Source organism: Hypomesus nipponensis, chromosome 8 (assembly GCF_054491055.1).
Source record: "Hypomesus nipponensis isolate SF chromosome 8, ASM5449105v1, whole genome shotgun sequence".
In the NCBI taxonomy this organism is placed as follows: Eukaryota; Metazoa; Chordata; class Actinopteri; order Osmeriformes; family Osmeridae; genus Hypomesus; species Hypomesus nipponensis.
This window is the reverse complement of record NC_140368.1, coordinates 15,557,455-15,580,030: the sequence shown is the minus strand read 5'-3', so window position 1 is coordinate 15,580,030 and position 22,576 is coordinate 15,557,455. Positions and strand designations below refer to the sequence as shown.

The following is a 22,576-nucleotide window of genomic DNA, read 5'->3' as shown; positions in this document are numbered from 1 at the left end:
ATGGAAGCTCCTATTGGGTCAACCAAGATGTCTATCAAAAGGTCATAGTGTAGCGGCCATTTTAAGACTATCCCCGGGTTTCTACTCTACTCACATGAGTAGCTATTAGCAATTGTTTGTGACACTTCGTCAAAAAATGTTTTTGATTTGTAAGAATGAAGCAAAAAGATCGTGGCTATGTGTGGATATAATTCATTGTTTGGACAACTATTCGACATGGTTTGATACTTTGGACCCTCGGGAATGTAAGCAGATGAGGTTTTGATGAGTTGTGTGCATACCTGGAACATTCCTAAGTAATCGTAGGTAAGTACAACTTTTTTCTCTGGCATTGTTGAATGAACGGCCACCGGACAAAGACGTTGACGGTACTTTCTGTTGCGAGTTGAGCTTGAATTGGTTTATTTCAATGGAAGCACAAGAATCGTAGCTTTCCAACGAGGTATCATATGTGTAGCCATCTAAAAAAATATTTTTTTGAATTTGAGTGCGTTCTCACTGAGGGAGGGGGGCGCAACATTTCTGTATCGCGGGCGATACAGGACCTCTAAGGCTTACTAGCCTGTAATACGGTCTGTACAAAGATAATTCCTTAGCTCAGCTAGATTAGCTGCTATCCTGTTTACAACAGTATAAAAGTCTTCAGTTATCATACGAATACAAATGCTTAAGTGCATGTTTTGTACTGCCGTTGTAGACATAGTTGTGTTATTACTCACTGTCAAATGTAACAAAGAAAATCTCTGAAGGGTGCAGGAGTCTCGTGAGTCGTTGTCTTCTCCAACAATAAAGACAAATGGTCTTTTTCTTGTGCGTCGTAGCAAGCTCGCGTGTGTGTCAAGGGGCTCTGGTCCCTTGTGTGTGTGAGAATGTGGAGCACGCCCGCACAGGAGCAGGGGACAGAGGATTTGGGGAAACAGCCCTAGAAATTAGCCAGACGCCATTTTTCAGATTTGTGGGGATGGCCGTTATAGGCTAAAGGCTTTTTTGTTCCTCATGAGAAATGAGGCATATGTAATGAATTTCAGAATTTTAGGACAAATGGGATGCAAATGGAATCACTTTGAAAATGGACAATTGGGGGGTGGCCGTAGCGCCACCTATGGATAATGGTGGGTCATTTGTGGTGTGGTAGTTACTCATGGCCTATACTATCAATGTTTCAGCATTTGGTAAACCTTTTTACCATTGCATACAAAATCGGAAATGCAATACCATCAAGATCTACATGGGCCTTTGCTTAAGACCAAGGAATGAGTGGGGGCTTGGTCAGCCCACACTCTCCTGAAATGTTGCGTGTGCGTCTTGCCAAGCCCGCACGTGTGTCAAGGGAAGGCTGAGTGTGTGAGAATTTGGCGCACGCGTGCTGAGGAGAGAGAGAGAGGATTTGGGCAAAAAGCTCTTGAAATTAGCCAAGCATGCATATTTAAAATATTCACTAAAAATCTACTTTTCATCTTACATACAACTTTTTTTCAGATTTGAGTACTTAATATTCTCAAGAGTCTTCATAGGAACTTGTGATTGAATCAGAGTATAACTTTTTGACCGGCGGATGTGTAAAGCATTATTTTAGCGTTAGCGATAAATTAGATTTCCTTTATTTCAATCATTTTTGAAGATATGAAGTTAATTTTGCACATGGGAACATGTTGTAGTGTCTTCCACCAGTATACCAAATTTGGAGTTTATATCTCAAAGATTTGCTGAGATTTGACCCAACTTCCTGTTTGGTTCCTTTGTTGATGATCTTGATTGGCTGTACCGGACAAAAGGTTTTAAAAATCAATAATCCTTTTGATACATTTTGTGAGGCTCAGTCCGGAGATCCTCTCTGGCAACGTTGAAGAAAATTCGACCAAAAATGTACGAGTAGTGGAAAAACGTGTTTCCTTGATCTTTATTGTACAGAAAAATCCAATATGGCGGCCATTATAGGTTCTTGAGGCTTTTTTGTTCCTCATTAGAAATTAGACATAATGAATTTCAGAATTTGGGGACTTATGGCCTGCAAATGGCATCACTTTGAAAATTAACATATTGGGGCGTGGCCTGTAGCGCCACCTATTGTCTCACATGGCCCATGTTTGGTGTGGTAGTTACTAATGGTCTGCAGTTTCAACCTGCCAAATTTCACAACTTTTTACCATTGTGGTCTAGGGGCTGCCATTGACTCCCATGGGAAAAATAAAATAATACTAGAGAGGGTACAATTTCTGGGGAAATTGTAGGGTGTGCTTGCTTGCTTGCTTCAAATGCAAGTGGGTCCGTTTCCCCTTCTAGTGATATTTCAAGCATTTAGCCTACTCATATTGCATAATTCATTAAGAACACCCTTTGAAACAAGGAACCCCCCCTTGAAACAAGCTACTGTAACGGTGCGTTCACACTGCAGCGGGGCGGGCAGAGCGGGGCGTCGTCTTTCAATTCATTTTCAATGAAACCAGGCATTGACGCTCGCGTAGGGCATTGATGGAAGGCGAGCGGGGCGTCGACGCTCGCGTAGGGCATAGTGGGAAGGCGAGCGGGGCGTTGAAAGTTGGATTTTCTCAACTTTATTTAAATGAGGAGTGTGAAAACGCTGGCGTTGGCCAATCGGGTTGGTTTCTTGTAACATAGCAACTGTTGGTAATGGTAAACATTTCTAGGTTTAACAATTTCAAGATGGAAGAGCAACTCATTGTATGTGTCTTCATACCCAGTATTGTATGATACGTCTATGTTCGATTACAGAGACTTAAACAAAACAAAAATGATGCCTGGCGCAGGGTTGCTGAGGTTGTCGGCGTCAATGGTGTGTATTTTATACTTTAATTCAGTTTTGTCGCATTACGTAACTTTCTTCTGTGCTAGCTGCATAGTCAAGCTAGCTCACCAGGCACACGATTGACATCCAACGTCGAAATGCTGGCTGGCAGTCACTCGCTATCCATGCAGTGAATGTGTAGTGGCAAGTCATAATCTAGCAATTGATTTGCAGAGATTTCGAGTAATATAATAAAAGGGTACACATGTCAACGTTTATGTCTGATGTATCTTTTTTTGTAGATAAGATCATGTCAGATCTAGAAAGCGTATTGGATTTTTGCTTAATGTGTGTAAAAGTTGAATTCTGTCTGCACATTTGCCATGACATTATAGGAACTACAACAGTGATTTAAGAGAAAACTACAGCTCTGAATTAATTTGTCTGACGCCCCCGAGCGTGGTGCACTGTGGGAAGGCCAGCGGTGCAGAGTGGTAAAAAAACGCTGCAGTGTGAACGCACCGTAACAACGTTGTCACTGACAGTATTTCAGATGGAATTGCGATTCAAATAGTACCGTCTGCTAAGTGAAAAAAAATCCCCCAAAACGTAGTGATGGGAAAATCGAGGCTTTTCGAAACATCGAGACAATTGTAACATTGGAGTCGGGGCCTTTGAAATGCTCGAAACCTTCACTCAACAGCGACATCTGCTGGCAACTACGAACATGGCATAACTAACTGTGTTATAGCTAATTCCACATCATGATCTAAAGGATCCTTGTGGTTGTTGTGATGGCATTTTTTGACATAGTTACTAAGAGTGTATTTTTTAAGAGACTAAGGTTGTGTTTAGACAGATGGTCAGCTAAGGTATTTGGGACTGATCTAAATCAACAGTTTCCTGGGGCACTAAAGTTGGGGAGAGTGGTCAGCAAGTTAACCTCTGCTCTCCTGAACCTTGGCCTCAGGAGATAAAGCCTGTGTCCTGGTTATCATCAACTACATCAAGGACATGGGACACCGGCCTGGGGGTTTCTATTGTCTTAAAAGGTCACTGATCAGTGCTGACCAATCTTGGTGACTGCTGTATTGATTGATCATTAACATCTGGTATCTGTTCATAAAAGGGAGACCTTTCCCCAGTGTCTTTATCACTCTTACGAACGATCTGTGTGGATAGCACCTCCTTCGTTGAGACTGATCAGCAAAGCTTTGTTTAATCATATGTAATTGTATAATCTAAATAAATTGTATTAAAACCATATCCCTTGACTATTCAGATCTACACAGTGCCACTCGAATTCTACCATAACAGTTGTACGGAATTATTACCGTCCTGCAATGTAGATAGCTTGGTATCGAATACGGGAGCGATGGCTTTCATGTAACAATACAAATAAGTCTAAATATGATTTTCGAACTGTTTGAGACGATAAACTCAGTGTACAGTTTTTGTTACATACTCATATATATATATATATATATATATATATATATATATAACGTTCTCTAACTGTCCCTAATTATCTCAAGTCACAAATCTCACTTTTCTATATTTGATTGGCTTAGAGATGGTTTTGGGAGCGGTGATCCCGCCTCCTTCTACAGAGACACAAAACTTGTTTTACAAGTTACAAATCTTTTCTACAAGTACACAAATATTTTTTTACAGAGCTCCATCTCCTGGCACTAATTTCACGCCATACCATAGTGTCGCGCATTCAAAACCTTTGTGGCGTTGCCGCCCCATTTTATACCCCGACACGTCAGTCTTTTGGCAAGTACGAGACAGGTTTCGTTCAAGATCACGTCACAAAACGTTTCAAAACACTTTGACACGTGACCGGAAGTGTTATTAAAACCCGTCTCGAAACGTTCCGATGCAGTGAGTGTTGAATGTTTCGGGACAGTATCAACACCTTAGTACCGAGCAGCCCATCATTACCAAAACGTAAATAAGTTCAATATTAATTTAGGGGGACATGGCTAATTCAAAAACAGTTTGCTAGAGTCAAGCTAGCTGCCGTTGCTATCCACACTCAACTGATTGTTTGAAAGCACAGGAAATTAGAATGTTTCTTTTGTAAGGGATGATTAAGCAATAAACCCCAAGAAGCCGTGGTTTGCGCTGATTTTCGAACATGTAAGGGAAGTTGTTAGGCACGACGCGAAGCAGAGTTTTCGCCAGTTTTGTTTCGCCATGAAGGGGCTTATTTCCCCGATAATGACCGGCGTTCTATACATGATCCCGCTTATTACACGGCTACTTGCCAACAAAAATAACTTAACACAGTGTGTCTTTTTACAATGTATTTGTTACCATTCGTATTGTTGATCAGCAGAGAAATAGTTCGCCAAAGAGTTGAACTTCATAGACTTTGAGCATTATTTAGGCTTCAAATCAGCTGACGTCGCTAAGCAACAGAGTACGCTGGGGTTGAAAAGTTACCGGACTACTTGCGGAGTGCTACGAAAGACGTGAATCCGAGGCAAAAAGGCCACTTCCCTTGACAGCGGTCAAATAGAGAAAATTGTTCACCGCAGAACGTTGGGAAGCACCATTCAAGTGAATGGAGCATTCTACAGCATTAAGAACAGCCGTGTAATAAGACATAAATGTTTAGCCATAGCTGTGGCATTGAAGACAGTACTGTAGCCTACTACACTGCCAGTGGGCGAGCCGAGTCTGTGATTTTGAGGCTAAAGTCAAAACAAGACGCGGTCTCACTCAAATTCCAAGTTTTACACAAATAACAAACTATGCTGACCCGCTGGCTGTCTTTGCAATCGCCATATCTTTAAAACACTGCTGTCCATTTAAATGTAGAATTGACCCTGGTAAGAAATTAAGAAAATACTCACCAGACGCAGATCGACAGTTGAGTGTCAACACTGTTGACAATACTGTTGCTTCCGCAGTCGTCAGTGGAGGCTGACAGGCTCTCAAGTAGCAAACAAATCAACATTTTTACAGCAACCTATATTAAAATCTTACCACCTGGCTGTGTTCACAATAGTCATATCGTCATAACATTTCCCTCTTTCAGTTTTTTCGTGTAAAATTGAACTATAAAATTAGCTACAAAAAATACTACTATGACGCTTTCTAGCATGGCTGCCACCTAAAAGACGAGGCAGTCTCACGGGCGACCTGCACTCGCTCAAATTTCAAAGACTGTCACGACCTAAATCAAAAATGCGAGATTGCAGTTCCACTCGAAATCGCTTTCTCTACAAAGCCAAATGGTTGTGATTTTTTGGGGGTGGTATTTTTCACTCGTAATCCAAGCCCCAATTTGCGAGCTAGAAAGTCTATCACGTTGTATCCATGCGTCGTTGCTAACGTAAAATATAGCTGCAGGCAACAATGGCCGGTTCCTCCTCAACATTGCAAACCATTCAGGGCTCCAGACTGCGACCAAATGGTCGCATTTTTTTATTACATTGGGTGTGCACAATGTCAGAACACGTCAGCAATGACGCATAGATACGACGTTCTAGTAAGACAGCGATATCAGCGTTCCTTCTGCATTAGTACCGTAGCTAAAAGTCTAGGAAAGTTGAGAATGCTTGTAGAATGCTCCGCTAGGTTCCTACGAACATGTTTAAATCTGCCAGATAAATGGGTGCCCTTTCATTCTTTTGGTGAGCAGTTTCACGAGCCCTTCTTACCCAGCGTCATGGAGCCGAGCAGCTAAATACTTATTTAGCACTAGCGTTGCTACTGCATCCCTGCCTGTGTTTGAACTGTTGCGCTGTTATAGGCTACTCGGCAAGTATCGTGTTGTGGTGTCAGAGGACTGATTGAAAAGTGCATTAAACATTGAGGTCATTTAGCTGAAACTTGCATGTACGGTACGTAATGTCACATTAAATAATGGGCCTCATTCTCTAACATTTTTCTCTTGTCAAAGAAGTTTCTTCTGAATTGTTTCATACGGGCTTCGGAAAAACAATGTAAGAAAAAGACATCCGCCAAATTCATGAACGCTTGAAAATGTGTTCCTACGCAGCAGAAGTTTTCTGAACTGTGCTCCCCGGGAAGAGTTTCCTCAAGTTGAAATATTCCTTGTGCTCCTGAATTTGCATACATACACGCCCGACAGCTAATAAAGGCACGCAACAGCAGTGACGTGTGCAGTCAGAATCGACACAATTAGAAAAGCAACAGGAACGCAAGTTATGTCCAAGCGAAAAGCAACCGGTGCACAGGTACATCGGTGCAACATCATACCAGTAAGATGAGCAGTGGAATTGTTCTCCACTGGATCTAACAGTGTGCACACTAAGCAAGGTTAGTTATTATAATTATTTAAATACAAGGATGTCTGTGGCAAGCCGTTTTATCATTTAACCAATGAATTGTTGATATCCAGAATTCGAATTGTTGATATCCAGAAATGAATTCTTTATATCCAAAATTTGAATTCTTGATATCCAAAATGCAATTCTTGTTATCAAGAATTCGAACACGGAGAGTTTTCTTAAATGCGATTCCTTTGATCCTTGTGGGTTTTTAAAGAATCGCATTTGAGACAACTGGACGATTTACGACTGCTATTTCGAGTTCGGAAAGTCTTCTGAATTTCAGAACAAATCCCAGATGAGAGAACTTTCATGAATGCCAAATGTTTTCCTAAATCCAATTCAGAAGAAATTCCTTCTTAAATTCTTCTTAACTGCGTTCGAGAATGAGGCTTAAATGGTGCGTTGCTGTATATCAGTTGTAAAAATGACAGTTAAAAAAACTGACCCATCTGCAACCGCCGCAGGCACACCCCACAATTTCCCCAGAAACGGTCCCAGGGGCAATTTAGGATCAGACCTTTAAGGGTGCTCAGCCCCCAATGAGAATGTGACATGAATACAGTGCCTTGCATAAGTGCTAAACGTAAACCCCCTTGCTAATATAAATCCCTAATTTCACTGGATAACAATTAATATATTTATGTATTATTATGCAAAATATTGAAGGAAAAAATTAAGGATGTCCCTTTCTTCATGAACTACCAGCATCAAATGATAATAAACAATATATTTAAAAAATATATTACTTTTAGGGGTGCTTAAGCACTCCTAAAAAGGGTCTAAAATTGCCACTGAATTGTACCCTCTCTAGTTACATTAATAAATGCATTGCAGGTCAATATAAGGTGTGCCCCTAAATTTTCAGCTTGCGCTCCTAAAATTTTCAGTCAGGGGCTACTTTGCTCCTTGTAAAAAAAGTTAGTCTGGAGCCCTGCCATTACAAAATTGACATGACACAGACATGTATTTCATACATCCAATTGTCTTCAAATGTTGTGGACATATACCACACCAGCACAACTTTCCCTGTTCCTCTATTCCCTACTAGTACACTATTTCTTTGAAAGATAATGTTGGCCCATTTTAGATTAGCAGTTACATACAACACAGATGAAACTCAGGAGAGTGAATTAGAGATAATGGTAGTGGAAGAGTGTTGTACCTTTGTGTTTCTCTTTTTTGCCACTCCTACAAAACATATCTGGGGCACCACTGCTTTTGCCTGTTAATGTTTGCAATGCTGGGATGAAAACTATTGTATTTCTTTGATTAAACGCCGCCCTTAAATAAACGGCGCCCTGGAATAAACAACACAACAAAAATGAACATTGTGTAAAAAACGGCGCCCTCAATTAAACGCCGCACCAAAAATATCGGAAAATAGTGTAGCCTACTATAATTCCCATGAAGCACTGGCAGACACAAGTGGCTTTCTTCCTACGGGTTTATTTGAAGCTTCTCCAAATTTACCTGAAACTCACACTGTAATGAGAAAATAAAGACCACATTAGCTTAATATGAACATACAATGACATGTGCAGTGCAGTAGTTTTCATGTTCTACGATATTGTGATTTACGACGGGCCACTCGACTTCTTGTAGGCGGGCATTCGAGTCTGAAGTAAAGAACAAATAGACGTACCTTCTCTTTGTCTCCGTGTACTCTTTCTTTACCTACAAATATTACAGTGGCGACGAGGTGACGAAGTGAATCCACATTAGTGATGGAAACTAAAGATGTTTGATGAATGAAACTTCTCCTAAATGCACAATTTTGCATGTTGTTTGGTTCAGAAGAAACCGTCAGTGCTAGCTGCTAAATCGTTTTAGATGCTAAGCAAGGCACAGCATTGGGAAGCGCAAGGACGTGGTTTAAATTAACAACGAAAAACGGAGATTAACTGAAAGGGAAGCTAAATTAGAATTTCTTGAAAGAGGACTTATAAAGTCGCAGGGACATTTGAATACGACTACGACTGTAGAAATGGCATATAATGGAAAGGTTCCGGAATTTGACAGTAAGAAAGAAGATTTTGATTCATATTTTGAAAGGTTTGAAAGATGGCTGTCTGCAAATGACATTGATGCAGGGAAGAATGCAGATGTATTCCTGAGTGTTTTGGGTCCGACCGAATAAGGATTACTAAAAAACCTGGTTGCACCGAAAAAAGTCAGTGAGGAGTCTTACAATAACCTCACGAAAGCCATGTCACTTCATTTCAAGCCGACGCCTATCTTGATAGCAGAACGCTTCAGATTCTACAAATGACAGCAAAAGCAAGATGAATCCGTCTCTGAATATATCCTTGCACTGAAGAAACTAGTCAGCACTTGTTACTTTGGACAATTTCTAAATGATGTCCTCAGGGATAAGTTTGTATGTGGCCTCTTAGGGGAGCGGTATCACAAAAGGCTACTCTCTGAAAAAGAACACTTTCAAAAAGGCCTGTGAAATTACACTTGCTCGAGAATTGGCCTACAAGGACATGGAAGAATTGAGAGAACATGCTGAAAAACCAAAAGGTGCAGTTAACAAAATCTTCAATACTTCAAGTCAAAGACAACATCACATGAAAGGTCAAAGATCACGTTACGACCGGCAGGATGATTCTAGAGGGAAACAACAGGTTTCAGAGAACTGGCGGTGCTATCGATGTTGCAAGGATAACCATCAACCAACTGCATGCTACTACCGCACTGAAACATGCCATGGATGCGGGAAAGTTGGCCATTTGAAAAGAGTCTGCAAGAAATTAAGACAGAGGGACAAAGCGCAAATGGTCATAGCAACCAGGGAAACTGCTGACTCAGAAGATGGTAATGTCGATGAGCTGGAATTGTTTACAGTATACACTGCACAAGGAAAGAAAGACGGCATTTTACTCAGTATGGAGATATCTAGGAAACCAGTGAAAATGCAAGTGGATACGGGTGCTTCAGTGTCTTTGATTCCAGAGTCCCTTTATCAGGAGCAGCTGAAGAATTGCCCACTAAAACCAGCTGCCATTCACCTGTCTTCATCTACGGGAGATATCATACCTGTGCTGGGGAAGGTCCTGGTGCCCGTGAAGTATGGGGATCAAGAGTGGAAGTTGCCACTTGTGGTAGTTAAAGGCAGTAAACTGCCATTGCTGGGAAGAAATTGGCTGCAGAAGATAAAGCTAAACTGGGGAAAGATCTTCAGCCTTCAGAGAACTGAACCACTCACACTGAAAGACATGCTTGAAAAGCACAAAGACTTGTTCAAGGGCGGATATGGGAAGATTAAGGCCGAATCCCAATACTCCCCTCCCTTCCCCTTAGCCCTTCCCCTTAACTTACCCCTTCCCCTTGGCCCTCAAAAGTAAGGTGTAAGGGCTACATAGCCCTAGGAAATGGGACACCACTAGGTTACGGTTACGCCATCATCCATCGTCGCTAGCTGGCTGCTACGTCATCAGAGGCGACAATGTTTTGATCACAAACTTCCAAGATGCCGTCTGCAAGTGAGTGTTTGTCGATTGCATGGGCTTTAGTGATATTTTTGCGATTGTCTGCAACAAATCGGAGAAATCAAGGGAGAAGAAGAGGTCTACGACGCCTTAGAATGCTGGAGAATCTTATGGTATGTAAGGATTTGTTGCAAACAACGTGTATTTAATGTTGTATTTAACGTTAACCAAACTAACCAAAACAGTAGCTGAGCTGGACACGCATACATTACGGAATTATGGAATTCGATTATATTGTAATACGAACCCAGTTAAAATCTGTGTATAAGTAGTTTTTTTTATGACTATTAGCTAACGCTATATGTTACGGATTTACGCAACTTGTAAGTTGTACCCGATTGTAGGTCGATGCATTTGGACCATGGCCTAGTCACTATGGTGCTTTGTTCTGGGGGAAGGGAGACAACTCTAGCCACTATGTGCTTTGTTGTGGGAAAGGGGAGACGTTAACCCTTGTGTTCTCTTCGGGTCATTCTGACCCATCAGTCATTGTGACCCACCGTCGTTTGCAACAACTTTACCGCATACAAAAACAAAATGAAGCATTTTCTTTTAAACGTTGGGCTGTGTCAGACCCCCCACATTGCGAAAGTGAAAAGAAAATTATTTTTATTTGCTTTTGTATTGGGTAAAATTGGGTAAACACAACGATGGTTCGTTATGAACCTTTTGGTCATGTGACCCGAAGGCAGCACGAGGGTTAAAGTACTTTGAAGGGGCAACATTTTTCCAAGTCAGCCCATTAATGGTTTGACATGTTTTTCTTTTCCAGACTGGTGCTCCAACAAGATACTGTGCCATAAACCTCAAAGTGCCTATATTGCGCATGTGGTTTGATGTTGAGACTGAGCTGAAGCAGGATTTCCGCCTCAGCAGAACAGCGATGCACAGCTTACAGAGGCTTTTACAAAGGGAGCAGGACCATGGCTGGGGTAATGAGCTTGAAGTACTCATATACACCTATTGGCTGGCACATGGACTCTCTTATCGGGTGGTGTCCCGTGTCTTTCATGTACCAAAGGCTACAGTTCACCGCATCATCCATAGAGTGGCCCAGAACATATGGGACAATCTGAAGAGAGCAATAAACTTCCCTCAAACAGTGGACCTGCCTGCAGTTGGTCAGGGATTCGTCAACATTTCAGGAACCCTGCATTCCACAATGTGGTTGGAGCAATCGATGGCAGCCAAATATGGATAAAACCACCACAGCGTCACAGATGAGACTATTTGAATAATAAAGGCTTTTACTCAGTCAACATGCAGGCTATATGTGACTCGAATGGCAGGTTTCTGGACATTTTTGTGGGGTACCCGGGCCGGGGTCTGTCCATGACACACGAATAATGAAAAACAGCAGTTTTTATACTGCAAGAAGGTACCCCCAACAGGCTACATTCTTCTGGGTGATGGTGGGTATCCCTGTTTGGAAACTCCGATTTGCCTCATCACCCCCTTCAAGGAGCCAGTGCATGGACAAGTACAGCAGCGATTCAATTACTATCAGTCAAGGGGGCGCAGCATTATTGAAAGGGCTTTTGGCATGATGAAGACAAGATGGAGGTCAACGCTTTTTAGAGCTTTGGAGGTGAAGCCCACTTTTGCACCCCAGGTAATTGCTTCATGTGCCTTTTTGCACAATGTGTGTATGGACAATGGTGACACACTGATTCCAGATGAAGACATTTTTGGGGACTTAAATGACCCCCAACCTCCCTGTGAGCCCATGGAATACAATGAAACCTCTGGGAATGACACAAGAAACAGACTGGCTGCCCTAGTTTCAGACAATGTGCAAGCCCTATGAAAATGACATGTTATGTATCTTGAATTTATGCACCTTTCTGCCAACTACAATTAGTTGTCCGTGCAAACTTTCTGATTATGATTCTGATTGTTTTTCTGAAGCCCCAATGAACATGACAAGTGTTTTATATTCTTATGAACAAGAACTTTAATGCCACACACATAAATAAAAAGACAATCAAACAACAAAAAAATACAAGTGCAAATAGCAACCAAACCACACGGGCCAAATAAAAACAAAGCTCTTCAAACTACAATTTCTCCACCAGTTTTTCAAAGAGGACCAAGGCCGAATCCCAATACTCCCCCTTACCCCTTCCCCTTACCCCTTCCCCTTACCCCTTCCCCTTCGTTTTGCACGTTCCCGTGAGAGCTAGTGGTGTCCCAATACTCTTTTGGATCTAGGGGAAGGGCTAAGACAAAGGGGTATACACCCCTTAAAACCAAGTGAGGTCGAGAGCTTACTTGAAATCTAGGGGTACCCAGAATACACTGCGCAACCAGCAACAATGGAGGCTAGATCGATCCGAAGCTCCCACAAATGTAAGTATTTTCGGCTTAATAATTGATCAAAAAATTACAACAGTATGGTTTTGTGCTCTACACAGTCATATATTTGCAGCCATGTTCTTACTTTAAAAGTTTTTTTAAAATCTCTAGTTTGCCACGTTACATGGCTGATTTGCACGTCCTGCATTTCTCTGACTAGCCTTGAACGGACTCCATGCATGTCCACAGTTTTAACAAACAGCATTATAAGCGAATTTCGTTTGATATCAGTGCATAACACTACTTGCTTTTGGATACATCGATACATGCTTTGTATATACCGTCCTCTATCACACAGGGACGTCGGACGAAACCCGCCAGCTGATCAGCTTTTGGGCTGGAAAGGAGCTGAAATTTTTGAAATCCAAATACGCTGCAAAGCAACAATGGGAGTGAGTCATGCGTTCATGTTGTAGCAATTCATTACTTATTGGTACTCTATTATTGTAATAATGTTTACATAATTCCTGTTCATGCAACTGTACATTGTTGTCGGTTACAGGGCACTGGTTAAGGACATTGGGTTGGAGGAAAAGGTGACTGGCCAACAAGCAGCAAAAAAGTGGGAGAACTTGAAACAAAAATACAAGGTATGTGATGTTCCATTCCAGAAAAAAACTCCATCTTCAATCTCAATGCAATACAATGAATGCATACTATAAGTTGTACGCAATATTTAGTTTTGTGTGTGTTGTGTGTCCTTCCAGGAACTACAAACTCCCAAATCAGGATCAGGTACTGACCGGGGGGAAGTGACCACTGCTACCTGGCAGTTTAACGAGGACATGCACGAGGTGCTGGGTGCCAGGCCCTCAGTCAACCCTCCTGTGGTGGTGGCATCCTTTTATGAGGATCCCACACCTATCCGCATGGTATGTAATGCAGTACATTTTGTGGTTTGTAATAGCAGAATGTTAACATGTTGTTATTGTAATGCTCTCACATATATGACCCCAAACATTTGTGGATTTTAAATCAAGATGTATCTTGTTCCTTTAGGAGATTGTTGAGCCCTCATCCCCAGCCAGCACGTCGGCAGTCGGTTTTTCACCCAGGTCTGAAACCTCTGCCATGGCAAGCCCCCCAACTCCCTCACCCCACAAAAAAAGAAAAAGATATAACCACGAAATCCTGGATTTCCTCACTGAGGAGTCCAGTAAAGAACAGAGGCGCCACGAGGAGAGCGAGGCCAAGACAGAGAAGTTCTTGAGTATAGAAGCTATATTGGTCAATAGGTAGCTAGTTAGAGATCGAGTTTCAGGGTACTTGCCGCCGCGCAGACCCTGCTTTGTTTACCTAATTAGGGTTGTTGTCAGCTGGGCCTTAGCATATTTAAGGCGGCTAGCACTGCAGTGGCACCCTCGGTGCACGAAGACTCGGTCGAACAAAGACAGGGAGTCTACCTGCGGGAGTCCACCAAGGATGGCCGATGGGGCCGGATAACCTCTTCTAATAAGTGTCATCCTATTTGTATTCTAATCCATCTAGAACATATTCATAGCTAGCATGTGTTTCTCTAGCATTCCCGTTCATTACACCACTCGCAGACGTAGATATGTCACAAAGTTTACACGGTCCACTTCTAATCTTAGCTACCTATCCGGATCTTCTCCACCTGCCCTCTCTCTTTCTATTTATTTGATTCACATAACGTCAGTGTAGCTTTGCGCTGCCATCTTTTGTACCAACTCAGCTGTTAGAAATGCCTGCAATATGTTGTGCAGTTGGGCTGCAACAAGAGCCGAAAGAGGAACCCCGGACTGATATTTTATGTTATACCAAAAGAAAAGGAAAGAAGTGGTTAGCTGCCATTCGAAGAGATCATTGGACACCCACGTCTAACACCTTACTATGCAATGAACACTTTGTGTCAGGTAAGCCTTTGCCTCAATGCTGCTCGGGCTAACAACAAGAGCTAGCGTTATAACATTACAGTACGTTTGGAGAACCAAGAGAACACTTACAGAACTTGATTGACTAACTATATCAATATGTCAAGAGTTTCACCCATTTTGTAAACATCACGTTGTATTAGTTAGCTGCTAGCTGTATTGGCTACTAGCTGTAGGTGCCTTCTGTAGCTACAGTGCTAGCGATCAAGATTTACGAAAAAATTGGCTGGAGTTCTCCTTTATTTCACTTAAACACAAATCCTGAAATTAGTGAGCTTTGACATTTTTTGCTTAGACAGTCTACCTATGCAAGTTCCTTTGTTTAACCCGTGTAGTAACTTCATGAACAGATTTATCAACCATCATTTGCTTAGTGCTATCCAAGCAGTTAAAAGGAACAAATTCTTGGGCTACACCCAGTCATTTAAAACCTTCCCTTTTCCATATCACCACAACTATTCAAACTCAGACACAGGCCCTGGCATCGTTGAACCATGCGTGAATCCATCACATGACAAAGAAAAGGAAAAAAAGAATGTAATAACTCAATACAATGAATTCATTTATAAAAGTGTACCTGGATACCAACTTAATTTCTTGTTTGCTTTTAGCATTCTACACACTTACAACTGTAATATCAATTCAATACATCAATTGATTCATTTATAAAAGTGTACCTGGATACCAACTTCATTTATTGTTTGTTTGCTTTTTGTATTCTACAAACGTACAACTGCAATATTTCCTGTCTGTGAATGATGGACCTGAACAAACTGTTAAATAGTGAATATCTTTTCAAAGGTTTATTCTCCTGCAATTGTTGTAATGGATAGCACAATCATAGCTGGAGTCGTAGATCTTCTGTAAACTGTCTGTAGGACAATCCAGGTTGCAGCTAGCGCTAAAACAGAGCAGCTAAAGCTCTAGCAGAAAGCTGAAGTGCTCACTAGCATCACTGCACTGACATCAACAATGATCAGAGTAACCCACCACAAATTGTTTACATAAAGTCACAATCGCCTCATTTCCTTTCCTTTCATGTTCTTTCAATGAGTATAAACACATCTGACATTAAAAAACATTTTTCTGAACAAGGCAGACTTCATCCCGGCGTTTCCATCCCATGCTTCTCTTCACGCCCTTGCGCTAACAGAGACATGGATCCGCACAGAGAACACTGCAACTCCAGCTGCTCTCTCTGTCAACCACTCGTACCCTCACTCAACGCGGCGAGGTGGTGGGACAGGTTTGCTTCTTTCCCCACATTAAATACCCATCCACCCCACTCTGTTACTTCCAAATCATTTGAACACCATTATGTGATGCTAACTGATCCTATCAAAGCATTTTTAGTCGTCCTCTATTGTCCGCCAGGGCCCCTAGCCGACTTTGTGGAAGAGCTGGACATGCTCCTCAGCGTCCTCCTGGATGATGGAACAATGCAGATAGTCCTTGGGGATTTCAACATCCACCTCAAAGGAACGCATGCCGTCAACTTCAAGTCTCTTCTGACTTCCTTCGACCTGATGCTGCTGAACACACCAGCGACCCACGAGGCAGGAAAATGGCTCAACCTCATCCTGACACGTAACTGTATCACTGACTTAACCTCTGTAACCCTACTACACATTTCTGATCACTTCTTTATCCAATTCTCTGTCTCTCTCCCTCCTACCTCCCCTCCCCTCGTAACTTTTTGCCACAACCCACACTCCCTTTCCCCCCTCCCATTTCTCCTCCATTGTAACATCCTCCCTCCCTCCCATTGACAAGTTCATGTCCCACCCCACTTACACTGCCACCAACACCCTGTTATCCATACTAACTGCATCACTCGACTCTCTCTGTCCCCTGTCAACCAGGCCTACACGATGATCCTCTCCCTCCTGCCCGTGGCTCACGGATGATATCCGTAAAGAATGGTCCAGGTTCCGGCAGCTGAGAGGAGATGGTGCAAGTAAAAAGATGGTCTGGACCTTGATAAGTATCATTCCCTCCTCAAATCCTTCTCTGCCCGCATAACTGATGCTAAAACCCACTACTTCCTGAACAAAATTAACTCTGCCTCCAACCCTCACAAAGTTTTCTCCACCTTTCTTAATCCTACCAGGTCTCCTGGGGAGGCAAAGTGTCAAGACCCTGCCAGCTCTCCACTGGTGTCCCACAGGGCTCCGTCCTTGGACCCCTCCTCTTCTCTCTGTACATCACTTCGCTTGGACCGATCATCACCTCCCATGGCTTCTCCTAACACTGATACGCTGAGGATACGCAGTTGTACCTGTCGTTCCCCCCGACTGATCTGAGGATCTCAGCTAGGATCGAGGCCTGCCTCGCAAACATCTCCGATTGGATGACCAAGCACCACCTCCAGCTGAACCTCGCCAAAACAGAACTTCTCATCATCCCGGCCAAGCCGTCCATCTCCCACAATCTCTCAATCACCCTGATCTGCGACAGTGACCCCTTCATCCTCTGCCATGAACCTCGGGGTGACCATGGATGACAAGCTCTCCCTCACAGCCCACATCGCTGCAGTCTCCCGGTTGTGTAGATTCACCCTCTACAACATCCGGAAGATCAGGAGATACCTGTCTGAGCATTGAGCATTCCACCCAGCTGCTAGTCCAAGCACTTGTCCTCTCAAAGTTGGACTACTGCAAGTCGCTGCTTGCCGGTCTCCAAGCATGCGCAACACGCCCTCTCCAGAGGATTCAGAACGCGGCGGCCTGTCTGGTCTTCAATCTACCCAGACGCTCCCATGTTACCCCGCTCCTCATCTCCCTCCACTGGCTTCCCATCACGGCCCGTATCAGATTCAAGACTCTGGTACTGACCTTCCGAGCGGTGAACGGGACTGCACCCGACTACATCAAGTCTCTCCTCCAGCCTTACACCCCCACCGGCCACCTACGATCTTCTTCTGACAACCATCTGGTGGTCCCACTGCAGAAGAGCGCCCGGGAGGGGGATCGATATCCAGTTCTGTAAGGACCCAGTTTCAAATTTCTCAAAACCCAAAGATCAATAAGGTCTGAGCTTATCAATACCGCTATCGAGACTAGGTAATATAATGTAACTTATGTCTCGAGAGATAAGGCAGGTAATTTAAATCAAATCACTGGTGCACAAACATACATAGATTGTCTAATAAAATTACAAAATTCAATTAAATGGCCTGCCAATCGCCTTTAAACTAAAAGAAGAATTTAATTGGCTCACGCCCTACTTCGCTACATTTCAAATTTTGTTGCTAGCTACGATGGCTGAACGTACTAAGCGGTCAAAGGCTTGGCTACATTTTAATAAAGCCAAAAATAAGGACGAAGCAACGTGCTATATACACTACTGCAATGAATAAGCACCTCAACGTTGTGCATCAGCCAAAGGTAAATTGCAGTACTTTTGACTGTCTTCGAGAAGCAACGGTGCCAACTCCAGCTGCCGTTGCAGGACAAATACTCCTCATCCATCCAAGGTATGCATGGGGAGCGCAGTCAGCGCACATCAACTTCATAGCAAGTATCCATTGTTGACAATAATAAGCCTCAATAATAAGAGCCAGGGCTCTACAGTGCAACTATTTAACTTGCATATGCCCAGGGGCAGATAGGGGAAAAAAAAGTGGAGTTAGGCCGTCAGACCGGCCCACTCAATACAAGGCGCGTTGCCCACTCAATGCATCGCACGTATCGACCAGTCAGTGGCCTACCTGGAAAAGTGCCCATACACTTAACATTATTTTGGATGATAAAAAATAAATTACATCATATATATCTTTTCTTACGTTGAGTCCGTAAGAACACACTTCAGAAGACACTTAAGAAATGTTATGAAAAATTGGCACCATGAGTGTGATTGCAGATCGCGAGGAGGAGTGTAAAACTCAGTCAGCGATTTAGGTGACGGCGATGTCAGATGGCCGGTTGGTGATAGAAGTGGGACGGTATTATGGACCATCCCAACCCTGTCGGCCCACCGGGAATTCCCCCGGTATCCCCGATGGCCAGTCCACCCCTGCATATGCCCCTAAAATGTGATAAGTGCGCGAACCGACAAAATTATTTACGCGCACAGTCATTTTGTGAGTAAAGACTAGCCTCCCCCACCCCGCTGCTGATCATTCAAAACATAGTCAATGGGAGCATGGCTCTGTGGGCTGCTTAAGGCTTAAGCATCTTGTTAAACAATAACAGAGACAGAACAAAATAGGGATGAGATAAGGAAGGGGTTGGGTTTGGTTAGCTGGTCATTTAGCTATATCAGGTGCCTTTTGTTGAAAAGTGTTTCATAACGTCTTGAACAAAGACGGCTTGTCAATGTCACTTTTTGTCAACCAACCACAGTAATTTATACTGTTACTCATCTAGGTTGTGGATAGTACATCGGTGGTGGACAATTGTAGATTTAGCCATGATCCATCGTGCCAATATGTGCTCCTTTTATCCAGCCTCCTCCTGAGAACCTGCAACACGGTCCCCTTGTTCTATTTTATATCTGTTTTACTTAAGTTATTGTTATAAAAGTTGTTCAGTAATCTTGTTGACATAGTGTGGCATGGGTTGTGTGGGTGCTGCTATATGTTTAACATTTGCCAAATTCATTCATTTAGATGGTGGTTAGCTCAAGATCACCCCAGAAAAGTAACGATTGTGAAATCAATAAAGTCTCGGATTATTAAGCAGTCTCGAAAAATCTCGAAACTCCCACCTCCATCAGGGACACTGACTGTCTCTCCACCTTCAAGAAAAAGCTCAAGATGCACTTGTTCCGGGAGTACAACGGCACTTAGGAACGCTTGGCTGGACCTGATGTTAGTTTCCTTCAGGATCACAATGACTCTTATGGAGAGACTTGTTGTTCTTGTTGGTTAGTTGTAATGGATTTAAATTCTTGTACTCGCTGTGAAATATCTTTACTGTTGATTTTGTTTTTTCTATAGGTACACTCTTGCACTTTTTGAGTCATGTTGTTTAATTGTAACTTGTTTAACTGCATGCTCTTATAGTTCTTGCCCTTTGGCACTTACTTGGTTTTCACAATGTACGTCTTGGCTGCTCGCAATGTTTGGGGCAATCTTGTTGTTATGATCACAGACCTATGCACTTTTGTAAAGCTCTCTCTTGGAAGTCGCTTTGGATAAAAGCGTCTGCTAAATGCATACATCTAAATGTGAAAATGTGTCCAAACTTTTGACTTGTACTGTATATATTTAACCTTTATATTTATTTGCCTATAATTGTTCAGTTTTTACTTGGGTTAAGTGCCCGTTTCTAAAATCTCATTCACATTTATACACAGATACACACAGAGATTCCTGGCTTTATAGAAGAGATATGTGTCCATGCTATCAACTGATTCTAATGTTAATAGGTGGCTGAATAAGGGAGTTCATGTCAGCGGTCTGGTCTCAGCAGCATCAAGAGTTTTAATGTCAAGTTAAACATTTTACGTTTTGTGCAACTGAAATCAATATAGGTAGAGTGATTTCAGGTAATGTGGGACACTTTTTGGTAGAGGCTCCAGAAGACTACAAAAAAAACTGTTACTCACCCCAGTGGTGTTTGTGTAAATGGTTTTAGAGCTTAGGAACATTTTCATTTTGGAATGAAATGGAATACACAGTATTTTAGGAGCTACACACTTTCAAACATAACATGACCCCTTCTTATGGTAATAAGGGACAGCTTGTGTGGTAAAGTGGGACAGTCATCGTCTGTCAGCCTAGTCTGCTAATATTAATTAGTTTATATTAGGGGTGTAACAATATATCCTGGAACAATATATCGCAATACAAAAATGCAACAATATGTATCGTGGACAATATGATGTCCATTTGGTCCTATTGGTTGAGCTACCAGCACTACTCTGCACCTGTGTCATGCGTGCATTCATTGCATTCACAGAAATTGCTTGACCTGAGTTAACTAAATTGTATGTACAACAAAGAACATTTTTGAAAATGTTTAATGTTTTGGAAATAAATCTGTTAATTGAATTTCAGTTTCATTTTAAATGTTGTTCAAAATATTGTGATACGTATTGTATCATACACCCAGTATCGTGATACTTATTGTATCGTGAGCCGAGTGTATCGTTACACCCCTAGTTTATATCAGACCTGCAAACTCCTCAGACTAAAACAGGTGACAGTGTCGCGGGGGTGGGGGCGTTCCCTCGGCTAGATTTTTTTGTGTTTTAAATATGCAAATTACTCCAATTTCTGAGCGTGACTTAAAGGCCATATTGCAGGTTAAACATCACTGTTGATAAGTGGGTACATGAAGCACTCAAGATATGACTCTCATTTTAAAATCTCCAAATGGTGTCTGTAAATGGTGTTAAAGACCAGTTTTTGGTGTTTAGCATATTAGCGCAATTTGGTGATGACGTCATGTTGGGGAGACTAGGCCTAGATATCCATAGACATAATATAGATATCTATGGAGACTAGCCTCAGATTAGTACTAGAACCATAGCGAATGACTGCAACTCACCAGGACGCTTCACCAACTCCACTCATTCTCCTCGGACCTTCTAACTACATAAAACATTTAGACAATTTCTACAGAATGAAACACTTTCTGTTATGTACGCTATTGCAGCTTCGTCCCAAGATCTCTACAGACCTTGCAGCTAATTTGACAATGGCAAAAACAGCAGTAGAAAGGCAAAGAGAGTACAGGGCAAAAATAAATGCTGATCCAGAACAAAGGGAAAAGTACCTCAGGAGTGAACGCATGAGATGGACAAAAGATGTTTTAGCAGGAAAGAAGAAAGGAATAGGAGATCTAGATGAGAGGTCAAAAGAGAGAGAAAGGGATGGTGAAAAGCAAAGGGAAATGGCTGTTAATACTATTGCCACCCCTCCACAAAGTCCTGATAGAGACGTGGTGATGTCACATGAGCCCACAAGGTTAGGAAAAAGATTGTGTTTGTGAGAGAGAGAGAAAGAGAGAGAGAGAATAGGAGTGCAAAAAAAAGGAGTGCATACAAATATGATTTCTGGTAACTTTGTGCACTATTTCTTCAAAACTGCTTAGACATATTCACATTGTAATAGTATCCTTAACATTTATACTGCTTATGAGACTTACCTTGTTATGATTTGATACAATAAATAACATTGAATTGAATTATCTATTTTTTTTTTTAGACAATCTGTGAAGGGGAAGAAAAAATCAAGAAAGACAAAAGACAAATTGAGAAAGCAGGTAGCTGATTTACAGAAATGTATTGATGAAGAAAGAAGGGCCAAAGAAAAGTACAAAAAAAGGCTCCAGTGTTTAGAAAAGAAGACTTCGTCAAAATCCACAGCTGTACCAAGTGATGTCAGAAGATCTGCACTGCATCACACAGCACTCGTTGCTCAAATAAAGGAGCATGATAAAAATGCAAAAACTGAACGAGAGAAGCAAATTATATCCAGAGTAGTGGCAGGTAACATTATTAAGAAGTATAGACTGCAATCATTTTCAGAGTCTGCTTTGGGTTTTTCAAAGATACGCTGGACCCCTCCGTGAGTCACCACCTTACCGCGGTGGAGGGGTTTGCGTGTCCTAGTGATCCTGGAAGCTATGTTGTCGGGGGCTTTATGCCCCTGGTAGGGTCTCCCAAGGCAAACAGGTTCCAGGTGAAAGACCAGACAAAGCGTGGCTCAAAAAAACCAACCATGAAGAAACACAACAATGGTTCCCAGTTGCCCCTGCCCGGAAGCGGGTCACCGGGGCCCCCCCCCTGGAGCCAGGCCCGGGGGTGGGGCTCGATGGCGAGCGCCTGGTGGCC

General features: G+C 42.4%; 1 protein-coding gene across 1 annotated transcript; it reads left to right on the top strand.

Annotated features, from left to right (window-relative positions):
• Window positions 1-12,764: 12,764 nt before the first annotated feature.
• LOC146275301 (uncharacterized) lies at window positions 12,765-15,519 on the top strand. Its single transcript, XM_084703224.1, has 5 exons — window positions 12,765-12,896; window positions 13,201-13,294; window positions 13,405-13,492; window positions 13,610-13,774; window positions 13,902-15,519. The coding sequence occupies exons 1-5, from the start codon at window positions 12,863-12,865 to the stop codon at window positions 14,139-14,141; spliced, it is 621 nt and encodes a 206-aa protein (XP_084559350.1). The 5' UTR covers window positions 12,765-12,862; the 3' UTR covers window positions 14,142-15,519.
• Window positions 15,520-22,576: the final 7,057 nt, after the last annotated feature.

Coding starts and splice junctions, on each gene's coding strand:
- LOC146275301 (XM_084703224.1), top strand. CDS start 12,863: ATGGAGGCTAGATCGATCCGAAGCTCCCACAAAT. Junction 13,295..13,404: donor GCTGCAAAGCAACAATGGGA/GTGAGTCATGCG, acceptor TGTCGGTTACAG/GGCACTGGTTAAGGACATTG. Junction 13,493..13,609: donor ACTTGAAACAAAAATACAAG/GTATGTGATGTT, acceptor GTGTCCTTCCAG/GAACTACAAACTCCCAAATC.